The 13,782-nt window shown below is 39.1% G+C and overlaps 1 protein-coding gene across 2 annotated transcripts in view; it reads right to left on the reverse strand.

The window, feature by feature from the left end:
- Positions 1–6,788: 6,788 nt before the first annotated feature.
- Positions 6,789–13,782, reverse strand: part of gdap2 (ganglioside induced differentiation associated protein 2) — a 28,463-nt gene continuing 21,469 nt past the window's right edge. For both annotated transcript variants that reach the window (XM_084907990.1, XM_084907991.1), the window contains exon 14: positions 6,789–9,209. In XM_084907990.1, the coding sequence (XP_084764116.1) occupies positions 9,168–9,209 (42 nt within the window). In that variant the 3' untranslated portion in view covers positions 6,789–9,167. The remainder of the gene's footprint in view (positions 9,210–13,782) is intronic.

The raw sequence follows: 13,782 nt of genomic DNA on the forward strand, positions 1-13,782 counted from the left end.
GCTGAGATGAGTCATCAGGTTGTGTGGTGGCATCTGCATTAAGCGTGCTTGGTGAGATTTTAATAAAATGGGTAGAAAAGTTCAGCATAGCCCCAATCAGAAATAATGGCTGTCACAACTTAACTTGTCATCTTGCTTTGTTAACACAGGCGTTCTTCTTCAAGTGCACTCATACAATGGACTGAGTGCCACTTATTTCATCCAGAGACATTATCATAAAAACATAAGATCCATCCTCTTCTGCTTGTCAGGGTCGCAGGGTGCTGGAGCCTATCTCAGCTACCATGGGGCGAGAGGTAGGGCACACCCTGGACAGGTCGCCAGCCTAACACAGGGCTGACAAAGAAAGACAGACAACCACTCGCACCTATGGGCAATTAGATTCTCCAATTAACCCAACCCCATTAACTGCATGTCTTTGGACTGTGGGAGGAAGCCACCGTGCAGCGAAAAACAAATTCCATCACAAATTTTTGTTACAGTTTTTTGAAATTATGATTTCATCTATTAAATCTAAAAACTTATCCAAACTACCTGGACCTGGTTGTTGCCATTGCACATTGCACTTTTTTGATGAAAAATCTAGGTTGTTTTATCAGGCTTATATTATATTATTTTGGTGAGTGTATGTGATGTGTTGGTTGTCTGTTTGTTTGTTTGTACGGACATACTGCAAATCAATTTCCCGTTAGGGACAATAAAGTTACCATTGACCATTGACCTGTGTGAAAAAGTAATTGTCCCCTAAACTTAGCATGAACTGCAATTGTGTGTGAAGGTTCTCAGCCATCCAGGTCATCGTAGTCTATGGAGCTTGGAAAGAATAGCATGTGGACTTCTTTAAGTTACCTCGAGGACGTTTCACCTCCTAACCCTAAGAGCAATTGGTGGAGTCCCAGATTTTAAGCCCTATATGAGTGCCCCCAAGAGGGTCATGGACCCCCTGTTGATCCTCTACCTAATCACATGAGCCAAGGTGTGAAAACGGGTGTGGGTCACAATCAGCCAGGGTTTTGGGTGAGCTCATTGTGAAGCCTAGCCCCACCCTATCATGAGGTCGAGAGGTGAAACATCAGGTCCAGGTAGGTTTGTATAACTTTTTCCCCTAATAAACGAAATCATTTAAAACATTTTGTATTTACGCTGCTTATACTTGTGCAATATTAAAATTTGTTTGATGACTTGAAATGTGACAAATATGCAAAAATGTTTTTGCAATTTCAAACAGACTTGGCAGCAAAATCATGACCAAGCATAAAAATATGTTCAATTATATATTTTCTGTATTGCCTACTGAATGCAAAAGTCCACCCACACACACAGCTTGGCTGTGACTTTATAAAAGAGCTTATATTGTGTGGTTAGCAAGGCTCAACAGGTTGTGAGAATAAAATATTTTCTGTAGAGCAAGTTGTTGTTATTTTATTGTTATTCTATTGTTAGAATTAATAAAAATATGGCAGTTAAAGTCACTTTTAAACCCAAACTGTGTATATAACCTGCTCTTACGTTGGAGCGGAAATTACACATAGTTATCTAGCCTGTGAGCAAGAGAACCACCTTCATGACAATCAAAACTCTGACTTTAGGCTTAACATATATCACCCACCAATCAATCTCACTTCATTGGACACCCCTCAGGAAGTCTCTTTGTCTTTCCTGGAATGAAACTCAAGTTAAAACCACAGAGGTGCTGGTACACATATGATTACTTGCTGCTGTTAAAGTCTATGTGACAAACTGTTTACTGCTTTCTCATCTCAGTAAAAACTTAGATGAGAAAGCAGTAAGCAAATATTTTCAAATGAAAACTACTATTTTTTTTATAATGAGTAATAACAGCGCTCAAACCTGTTGAGCTTCACTGTTTTCACACACTTTATAAACACTAGACTTTAACAGTGACAGGATGTCATGAAACTCAACTAGTGAAATCAAAAGCAGCCTAATGTCTCACAGCAGTTGAGGTGAAATAGCACCTTTAAATAGTGCTTTATTCACTATGTGTGTCAATGACAGGCTAAATTGCCAGGTTAACTGTGATATCTCTTTAAATTGCAGTTAAAGTAACACGTTTTAGTCGTTGGGGTACTGTCAGAAGCAACTGATGCTTTCCTGTGTTTTCCTGCTCTTCTCTTTGTCTGTGTTTTGGCCGGCTAATCCCCAGCCTGTCACGGAGAGAGGCCTACAAAAGATAGATTTGGTCCTGTGCTCTCCGCAGCTCTTCATTTACAGAACAGACAGCAACATCCTTCCACCCCCCCCCCCTCCCCCCCAGCACTTTAATCCAGCTAGAACGAATAGAGAGACTTTAAAAAAACTGAAAAAGAGATGAAAGAGGGTCAACGTGGTCAGCAGGATGTTGGCAGGTGAGGGGATGGGAGGTGCTGAGGGCAACGTGCAGGTTGGAGGTGGGGATTGTGTGTGTGTTTGTGTGTGTGTGTGTGTGTGTGTGTGTGTGTGTGTGTGTTTGTGTGTGTGTGTGTGTGTGTGGGGGGGGGGGGAATCAGGACAGGGCCACTTCTTCTTCACTTCCTGGAAAATGATGCTGTTTTCTGCAAAGGGAAGATGAGACAGTGGAAAAAGCCACACTGACTGCAACACCTGCTGTTTATCCATCTTATTCAGCCACTTATGGGTCTCCATCTTTCCTGTTTTCTTAAAGAGAAACACACCAGAGGGCTTTGACATCTCCTGCAGGTAAGTCACTCGCAGCAGTATGTACACGTGAGCTACGAAATAATAATAAAATATATTGGACTATACAAACACCTGGCTGACATGTTGGTCCAGTTTCCTTCTCCATTCCTCAAAAAAACAGAACTGTGTGCAAGACAGTATCCTGGTTATTACACGACACGAATAAAAGGAAGGGGGAAAAATATCCTCATGATAAGCATCGCCTCGTCCCGTCTGCCTTATGCTGACAGCTCTCTATAAAACGACTTTTGTTTGATGTAATCTTTATTTGTTTATTTTTTTATTTATAACCCCATTAGCTTCCACAACAGTGGTTGCTCTTCCTGGGGCCCAAACCATGAAATACAATCAAATAAAATATTACACAATAAAGTGGATGCAAAATATCCGCATAATTTGGCTCTTCCATCCACAGTAAGGTTTTACAATATTTTGTGAAAATATAAGCATATAAATATCAATAACACTAAGACAAAATACACAAATTTCCATTACAAATGACATTGCCCTCTTACAATATTTACAATAAATTAAAAGCTGCCTAAATAGGCTTTTGAGTGATTTTTAAAATTATGAATAGAAGCCAATTCTGTAATTGCACAAGGCAACTTATTCCACTGAAAAGATGCTCTAAATATAACAGAGTTTTTCAAAAAGTTACTTTTAACTCGAAGAGTTACTAAATTGCGGTTTGTTGAAAACCGTGTAGCATGATTATGTATTTCATCTGGATGCTGCAACTGAGCAGAAAAAAATATGGTGTGTTTAACAGTATTGCTTTCTTTAAAAATACAAGTAAGCCATAGTATAATCCAGCTTGTACAGAAAGCCAAGAAAGTTTATCGTGCATTTTATCGATATTTGTATAATATGAACACCTTAACACTAATCTGGCCGCTTTGTTCTGGACTAACTGAAGTCTGTTCAGATCTTATTAGCTGCTGACCAAATGATTGAGCAGTACTCTAGACGAGATAATACTAGTGCATTAATGACACCTTTCATAATTGAAGAAGTAATATAAAAGGAGCATTTCCTAGGAGCTATGTTCTGTCCCATTTCTTAATAACACAGTCGATCTGCTGAGACCATGAAAGGTGGTGGTTTATGCTAACACCAAGTAATTTAATCTGGGAGACCTGTTCTAATACCGATCCAGCTATCAAATCAAATGCAGCACTAAAGTCCAAGAACACCACCCCGACCAAATTCCCATCATCTAGATGTTTATACCAGTTATCTGTCATATGAATGAGAGCTGAGCTGGTGGAGTGACCCGGTTTGTAAGCATGTTGAAACTGAGTGAGTAGATGATTTTCTGTTAAGCAATGTTGAATTTGTTCATAGACAATCCTCTCCATAATTTTACTCAGAACAGGGAGCAGACTAATAGGTCTGCTATTGACACCATTAAAAACGTCATTATTTTCAATTCTTTCCACTGCAATGGAAATAAGCTGGATGCCAGAGATCTATTAAATATGTGACATATAGGAAGGGACACAAACTTGGCTGCAACTTTGAGCAGTTTACTGTCTATCTTATCAAAGCCGGAGCATGTATCATCAGGAAGTGATATTAATAAACGCTCCACCATCTCAACATTTACTGTCTCAAACTTAAACTGGCATTGCTTATTATTCATGATAACATCCTGTATAAGGTGGCGATAGGGTGGTGATAGGGTATATCCTTAGCTTTATTTATAAATGTTCCATCTGTGTAGATGTGTGACACCGGAGCAAGATCTCTACCCATTATATTATTTAAAACTTTCCACACCTTCTTGCTGTCCTTATTGGCCTCCTTGAGCTTAAGTTGATAATATCCTTTCTTCTTGCACCTATTCAATTTAGTTACTTGATTTCTTAACTTACGATATCTTGCCCACTCTTGTGGACTGACAGACTTATGTGCTTTTACTTTTGCTATATCCCTTTCTGACATTGCAGCCTTAAGTTCATTATCTAGCCAAGGTGCGTAGTTCTTTTTAACAGTACATCTTCTTTGATGATGTGACTTCTCTAACTACAAATGCCAGTTAGGCTCCACAGCACTGTGCAGTGAGTACAGGACCCACAAGCCCATGTGGGGCCCTCAGGCCACCATCATGAAATCGGTTTCTGATTGTTTGGTCAGAGACATTCACACCAGTGGCCTGCTGGAGGTCAATTTGTAACTCTGGCGGTGCTTACACTGTTCCTCCTCAGACATAGGAGTAGATACCGGTTCTGCTGATTTCTTAAGGACCTTCTATGGTCCTCGTCAGCTCTCTTAGAGCAACTGCTGTCTCCTGGAATCTCCTCAATGCTTTTGAAACAGAGCTGAGAAACACAGCAAACCTTTTAATGTGCCGTCCTGGAGGATCTAAGCCATGGACTGGGATTTAATCATGAATCCCTTTATTTTAAGATAATTATTTTACACTATAAGATTTTTACACTGTGTTAAAATATAAATGAGCCAAATTACAGTGCCATCTGTGTGGCTGTTACTCCCTTTTTGTGTAAAAAATGCCCCGTTGATCCCAGCAGTCTTTTGTTCTTCTGCTACACCAGAACTTAAGCACAGTATTCCTCTCTGTCTTCAAGGCTGTAGTGCTGTCCCAAAAACACAGTCACAGAGTGGGCCTTGTGGACATGTTCCTCCATTATCACAAACATGCCCACAAGAGTTTATTTTCCGGCTGCCACTTGAGTACTAAATCTGTATTAGCGCACATATCTGGAAACAGCCTCTGAAAATGAGACTTCTTTCTTGTTTGTGCAAACAGCCGTTTCAGCTGATTACCTAAAACTTAAAGCCATATTAAATTCACGAGTTGTTTACTGGACAATTTGAAATAAATAAACACAAGACAGACATCTCATTTATCTCTTTATTACAAAGAGTACAAGAATATATGAGTCAAAATCAAACTACTTACAACCAGGAAAAGTTGTTGGTTTACTGGTGATAGTTTTTTTTTTCTGCTGCTGGAGACTGTGTTTACAGCAACTAGCTTGCCAGCAAGAGGTTGAAGGTGTTGCACATCCATGCAAACGCCCACAGATTGGCTAAGGTTAGCAAACAATTGCCATCTAATTTATACACAGAGACAGACGTCTAACAGTCTGTGCTGATGAGTACAAATCACCTGCGGTGCGTCTCTCTGTAATAGGGGACACGACTCAACTGGTTCTATTTGTGGTTATATTCCTATATGAAAGCAGGGTTGCTGAGCGCCTACGTCATTTTGTGAAAGAATTTCTATTTTTTAAGCAACACAGCTCTGGCTGGACTCTGAATGTAAGTATAATGGATGTGAATTTCCGTTTGTGGAATTTTCTCTGATTTCTCGCAGTTCAATTCAACTTAATTTAAATAGCGTCAAATTAAAACAGCTGCATCAAAGTGCTTTATATTGTAAGGTTAAGACCCTACAATAATACAGAGAAACCTGAGAAAACCCCAACAATCACACGACCACGTTTAAACAACAGTGGAAGGAAAAAATGTGGCAGAACCACAAAAAGAATGAATTATCTTACTTTTATTTAGTGTCACGTTCTGCTTTATGTTAAACATAAGCACGAAGAATTTTCAATTTTATAAAATGTATAAAAATAAATGTATCACAGTGTTGTAACATTAATACTTACCGTATGGACTTTTTCAGTCTGAAAGGTAAGAAGTTAAAAAGCCATCCTTCGTTCAGCTGTACCTCACTGTTTAGTCAAGCGAAACCATATGTGTTGGAATGTGGGTTTAAACTGCTTGAACTCAAAGCAACATGGAGTTATCCGAAATGCCAAGAGTTGCATAAATACCCTTCATGTAAACCGTGTGAGGAATGTTTATTTCGCAGAACTAAGTTGCTGCAGAGCACACATCACAAGCTTAGCACCAAATCTCTCCTCATCCATTAGCTGCGAGGTAAATGGAATATTATGATGCACTTGAATAATAATAATAATGATGATTGTAAGAATTCAGAGTTGCGTTAGAAATTACACTTTACACTTTTTTCAAATTGGAGCAAAACCTTGAGGCGCTCATTAAGAAAATTGAGACTAAGCAGAAAAGTCACTTTGAAAACATAACAAATGTTTCTACAGCACCAAAATCAATCTTTATTCTTCATCAGGTATTAAATACTTTCCACAATACAACCAGCTCTTTTCTAAAAGGATAGTCTAAGCCCGTTATTATCAAGAAAAAAAACTTCTTATGATCAAAGTGTTTAAAAAAAAAAAAAAAAAAAAGAAGGGAGAAAAGAACAGGAAATTTAAACATGAATGAAGTCATTTCCTGTAAAGCTCAGAGGATGTCAAACACCAGGCCCTCATATCACTTTAAAATGATAAAAAACTCCCCCAAACAGGACACATCTACACACAGATAATTTGGCTCATTTATGCACATTCTGATATAATCACAGTTCTAACAGCAAGTCTGTGCTGACTGAGTCAGCTGAAGGTAAAACAGTGACAGCACATTTCATTTCGTCAAAGGAGGGAACACTAACCTCATTTCACTGGATGGAACTCAAAGCACTGAGGAAAACAACAAAAGACATTAAACAGCTCAATCTGACTGCGCATGCTTTCCTCACGAGGCCATTTATTATTGATTTTAGAAGGAGTCCTATAAACACAGTAAACAGAAGCTCCTGGAGTAAGTGACACGAGATATATACCCCCCCCACCAGTGTGCACATCACATTATCTGAAACCTCAAAAGTTAGAAGCTGAACTCTGTGTGCTAGTGTTAAATAACATCCCCGCTTTCATTTGAAGGTTAAAGAGTTTCCATGCAGCCAACACAGTTCAAATGCACGCATGCAGAGTTCCTGATGTTTGGCCTGGATGAACGCAGAACTACACACAGGTGAAGACCCCCCCCCCCGATTTATGGTGATAGTGTCAGTGGGCTACCAGACATGCGGGGGGTCCTGCTACATCATGACTGATCAAAGGTTCAGACAATCAGAGAAATGCTTTCAGAGTTTACTTCACTCCATTTGATCTGGACACCCACACATGTGGCAGTCCAAGATCAATCAAACTACAGACGACAACGTAAAGTGGAGCGAGCTGTGCAAACAAAGGAATTAGTGACTGAGTAACAGAGCGATTTGACACAAAAAATAGTTAATAACTTTCCTTCACGGCGGCTTGTGAGAGTGAGGACTCCTCATGACTTTTGACTTGTGTAATTCAGGTTCACTTGCACATTATGTTTCCACTGTTGTGGGTTACAGAGGCACTGCCTTATTAGAACTGTATCACTGTTTAGTGGCCAATTTCTTTTAATGATTCCAGTTACTGCTTCAAGAAACAGTTACAGATGTTCCATCTCCAGAAACAGGGAAATTAACGTGTTTTATAGTATTTAAGTTAGAACAGTCAAAGATTGGAAGCAGTTAATGTTAGGCATATGTTGTTAAATGTGTGAGGTGAAATATGCGTTTCAGTGACACGGTGCTAACAAGTTTGGTAGAGGCACACATGCCCTGCTTCCTTTCAGGCCCACCATAAAGCTAACTGGAAAACAAACAGGGCTTTTTACATTGTTAATGCTAAGCAGAAGTACTTCAGCACTGCTTCTAGTAACAGATCTACATATCTGGGAAATGGTTTATTTATTCTCCGGCCAGGAGTTAGACGATAAGAGGCATCTCCCTCTAATATTTGTGAATTTAACTTAATGTATGACGCTACAGCTGAAGTGACTCTGACACCTTAAGCTGAGCCTCTCTGCTTCCTCTTTCAGTCTCTGTGCCAAGCTAAGCTAACTTCACATGTTCACACAATATGAAGATGACCATATGATGTAAATTGAATGTTAGCCAGCTGACATGTGCTTTTAATCAAAGAAAATCTCCCCGGCATTAATGTTTGTCTGGAATTTTCCGGTTTGGACTGCTGGCGCTCACGGTCTCATATTACGCTGAAACAGGTGGAGAAAAACTTCCGGCTGAGCAAAACCCAATGTTTGTCTTTACTGCAGACTTTCTGCCACTCCGTGTGGTGTAGAAATCCAAACAGGCACTCCCCGTATCACTCCAGCATTTGAAAAGCCTGGCCATCTTCTGAGACATGGGCGAGGATGTCTGATACGACCACATCACAGGAAAGCCTTTGAGTTAAGTGCCAGCTATGATGTGATACTTCATATTTTGGGCAGTATGAGAAAACTGCTGAGTAAGTCTCTCAGTATAAGGCATAATCCAGGAGCCATACCAGATCCAAAAATAGTCTGTGGTGAGTAACAATGATTGCTCACCAGACCGCGCCGTGCTATATGTGCACTGCGACTCTTAATTTGGTCTTTTTTGGCAGGAACAGAACAAAAGAAGAGTTTCCTCAACTGAGGTTCAAAGCCTTAAAGAGGAGGTTGGAGGTCAGACCACACAGAAAACTTCATGTCCAGAAAAGACATCCACCACTTCGCCACTTGGACAGAAAGATTCGATTGGACTCGTGTCACAGACCGGAAGCCTCTGAATGATGGTGGGGTCCGTTCACCTGTTATAGATGAGAATAAAACAAACACCTGGGTTAGCACAGATCACTTGAGCCAAAGCTGGTAACACTAAAGTGATTATTGCCAACACAGAGAATTTGACTTATACTACGGTGGCCCTGACACGTCAAATGCACTGCAACAAATAAATAAACAAACCCTTACAAAACAAAACAGAAGTGTTTTTGGGGAGACAATAATGTGATGGAGCAGCTGCAGAAGGGACATGCTAACAGGAAGTAAATTATTCATGAATCACAACCCACCCTCGCTTTCATTCAGGTCTATTGTGCTGTTTTCTTGATATAGCAAAGTGTCAGGAGGCTGTATTCCTCGTACCAGGAGGGGCAGGCTGTCCTATTAGCTGCTGCACGTGTTTTAATAATGCAGAGAAAAATTTGTGGGCAGTAATCTGACTACACCTGTCAGAGCCTTTCACAACTTCAAAGTGTTCTACTGTCAGAAGAGACGGAAGCAGTGTTGGGTGTGGCATGACTGCTTTGTTCTGCTGGTAGAATAATTACACTGATAACATAAAGATTATGTCAACACACTAACATTAAGAAAGATTCAAGTTTTAGTTAAGCAAAAGATCTTCTTACTGAATATACAAGCACAAAAACAGACAAACAGAAACAATGAGTCTGAATAAAGGATACTGGTTTTTCAGAATGTGTCTGCTTTGAAATTGTATGATAGTGAAATAGCTGATTGGCTACTGTTTTTAAGTTTTTTATTTTTATTTTTTTACATTTTACATTTATGTGTTATTATTAAATGCTGAGCTTGTAAACTTTTCACAAAAACGCCTCTAAAGAGAAGATTTAATTAGAAACATCATATAAAAAGGACAGCACGGTTATTGAACGTTAATGATGATTAAAAAAATAATACATTTATTTAGAGTAAAGAATGTCAGACCAGGTCAAGATGTTGTGTCTATGTGGGGTGTTGTAACAGGGAGACACATCTGTTTCATCAATTGACCAGAATATTACGCCATGTAGACGTGTTGGTTCATCCCTCGGCTACATGTCGACAGCATATTGAGAAAGAAAATTAAAAGTGGTTTTGAGGCACATTTTGATGCACTTTAAAACAAACAAACAAAAAAAAACATGCAGCTTTAGATTTAGGTAGCTCAAATCCAAGCTCAGAGTAGAGGTCAATAGATATTCATGTGTAAAAGAAAGTTTTCACAGGACTATGTAGTTCTGTGAAAAACCTTTACTGCTTCCATAGGAATTAAGAGGGTAAGCAGCAGCCAGATGGTGCTAATCAGATGCTTTTGATGAGTTGATTAGCAGTAACTGTGAGCACCTTGTAAATGAAGACATTCTGGCAGTTTGCTGTTCTGGAGCGTTCAGTTGTGCATCGCAGCATTCGGTCTAAAGTCAAACTGTGCAATGCTTAGAGAAATAACAAAGAGAGCTGCATCTCAGGCTCTATAATGTAAAAGTTGATGACGGTACAGTTAGAAAAAGACTAAAAACTACTATAGCTTGTTTGGGGAGATGCTGGGAGACAGCCTCTTCTCTGTAAAAAGACCACGGCAGCACAGCTTAGATTTGCAAAGCTGCATGTAAACAGAGCACAACACCTCTAGAACAGATGAGACTAAAGTGGATATGTTTGGCCATAATGGACAGCGAAACATTTGACGAAAACCAAAACCTCTCATACCAACTGTCAAGGATGGTTGTAGAGAGGTATTGATTTGGATGATGATTTGGCCCTCAGGACCTGAGCACCTTACAGTCACTGAGTGGATTATGGACTCCTCTGTATACAGAAATATGATAGAGGCCATCTGTCTGACAGCTACAGCGTGGCTGAAAACGGATCATACAACAGGACAATGATCCCAAGCATATAAAATGAGCACATATCCACATCTGAGCCATTTTTACCGAAGTAGCTGTCTAAGAACTAACAGCATCTCATGACAACAAGAGCCAGAAAACAAATTAAAGCATAAAAAGGCCAAAAATGAATAAAGTTAGATTATGTTTACTCAGAAGGATTTTAGCTGTAGACCAGTGGAGAAAAGCCCCAACCCCACAAATTTCCACACAGATTGTCAAAAAAGTAATAAAAATTTTTGAGAAAACCCCCAACTCCTTTTGGATGTGAAAATACGCCATTTAAACTTGTAATCAAACAAGTTATGTGCAAGAAGAATATTTACATAATTACATTTACACAATAGCTCATCTATTGTAGGCAGTGTGCCTTGAAAAGGCTTATTAGAGCATTAAAAAGAAATAATAGATTCAACTTTAGTCAAACTCTGACAAGCAAAGCTAAAATAAATGTGGCCAAATGTGAGAAATGTGAAAACAGCCAACAGTACTAAAGACAAGTTGATCCGAGGCCATTTTGAGAGGCAATGGTGAAATGCCAGTAGGCTGAACGGTGCTGTGAAATGAAATAAGTACTCTACCAACAAAGAATGAGGCAAGTTTCACTTTTTTGTTTTCTAATAAAGGAAAATGGACGGCTGGTGAGTGGTTACATGAGCGATACCATCTCAATTTCCCTTTTGAGAAAATCTACAATTATCTAAGCTCAGTGGTAACTGTAGCCAACTTTCTTTCACACGTCATATCATCCTTACCATTCTGGTGTAGGCTCTGGAACACGGCGCACTTTGACCCCCATTTCGCCCCTAAGAAGCTTCAAACCTGCAATACGGGGTTTATTTGACTGCTATGAAAAAAACTGTGGCATCATCTTATGAGTTTAAGGTCACAACCTTTGTAGTTAGTAACAGTGGAAATAGAGTTTTAGTGAAAGCCCTGGTTCCTACTTTTAGGTATAAACGAATGACAATTCTGAAGTCATCTCTCACACTGCATGTACAACTAACTGTTATACAGAGTCTGCTGTGAGAGTTAACGACTGTTCAAACTGGCCGAGGTTTCCAAAGAGATTCGTTTTAAGAAGGTACCTCCTGGTTAGGTTCAATTTCAGCAAACAAAGAGAGCAATTACTTCCTGGACTCCATCAGCACTGTAATTAAGCTCAGCAGGACAAGTGTTTCTGGGTAGGTGTCAATATAAACAATGTTGCCCAGGTTGTTGGCTGTGCTGAAAGTGGAAAATACATTGTTGTTCCAAAAAATTGATTCTGTGTCTTGATGCATCAGGACACTGTTGGAGTTACATTCCCTGCAAAACACTGAATCTGAAACAATGATACTTTATTGTACAGGTAACCTAATGTACAAGTGCATTTTCTGATCTACCAGTAATTATTACAGCTCTGTGACCTCGTGTTTTTATTCATAACTACCCCGAGTAACAAAATACGAAAACAAGCTTGTTACTGCTGCAATCCAACATCAATAAGTGGATATCCACAGTGGTTTACAAACAGATCAGCTATTCAAAAAAAACAAAGAAAAAGTGAATTATTCCAAAGAAAAGGATGATGCAAGAACGTTTTTTAAGTTCAAACTGCATCAAACTAGCAAACTAGACGTTGTTTTTGATTCTAACTATGCTTCCTCAGGGTTTGACATTTCCTCAGTACTCAAAATAGGGGCAATGCTGACGTTCTACTCTGACAGTCTGTTTTAGCTGATGCCACTAAAGAACATCCAAATGTTTATGTCGTTTCATGGCAACTCAGTGAATGCCAAAAGGAAACACGCTTAAACATGTGCCATCAATCTGTCATGTTTCCCCATATTTTAGCTCCGAGTATAAACAGACATCCACAGTTAATAATAAAAATATTATTAATAACACTTTTTATTTATTACAAGGTAAACAAATAAAAAAACAACTATAAAAGCTAATCAAGGTAAACATCGACAAGACCAAGTCATAATGAAAGGTATGAAGTTCTGAATAGATGGGTTTTAAGACGCGATTTGAAAGTAGAGAGAGAGATTGTAGTCCCGAAGCAGGATCTGAAATTGACACGTAGGTGAACTGGAAGCCAGTGGAGTTAATAACAGGTGATATACGTTCATTAGATCCAATTCTGGATACAATACAAGCAGCTGGATTTTGAACTAACTGCAGTTTATGAAGAGATTTATGAGGTAGACCACAGAGAACGTCAGTGCTCTTGTCACATCTCGTTTAGATTACTGCAAAGTATGGCGGTGCTGTTTGGAGTAAGTGAAGGACGAAGGCGGGTAACGTTACCAAGATGAAAACAAGAAGAGCGACTGATATTATTTACTGATATTACACTCAACCTGAGGGGAAGGTGTGACGGCAGAGTTATCAGTGGGTAATCAAAAACTCTGAACTTTAGTCACCTGCTTTTCTTCAAACATGCCAGTAAAAAAAATGCATCAGTTAACTTTTCTTAAAACGATAAAAATCTTGATTAATCAAAGTTATTGATAATTATTTTGTTCATTTAGTAATCACAAAGCATCCTGGGCATTTTAATTGAGGTTATAGTCAACGGTTTAACAGGTGAAATTAAACTTGGAGATGAAAATAAAAGACAAAGAACAACAGAGAAATCATTTCCACCGTCTCTGGTTTACATCAGGAAGAGGAGAATAGAAAAGGGAAAGTCTAGAGATTTGTCTCGTCTGTTGATCCCTCAAAT

This window comes from Perissodus microlepis, chromosome 16, assembly GCF_051167445.1.
Source record: "Perissodus microlepis isolate ML-2025 ecotype Zambia chromosome 16, ASM5116744v1, whole genome shotgun sequence".
NCBI classification, from domain to species: Eukaryota; Metazoa; Chordata; class Actinopteri; order Cichliformes; family Cichlidae; genus Perissodus; species Perissodus microlepis.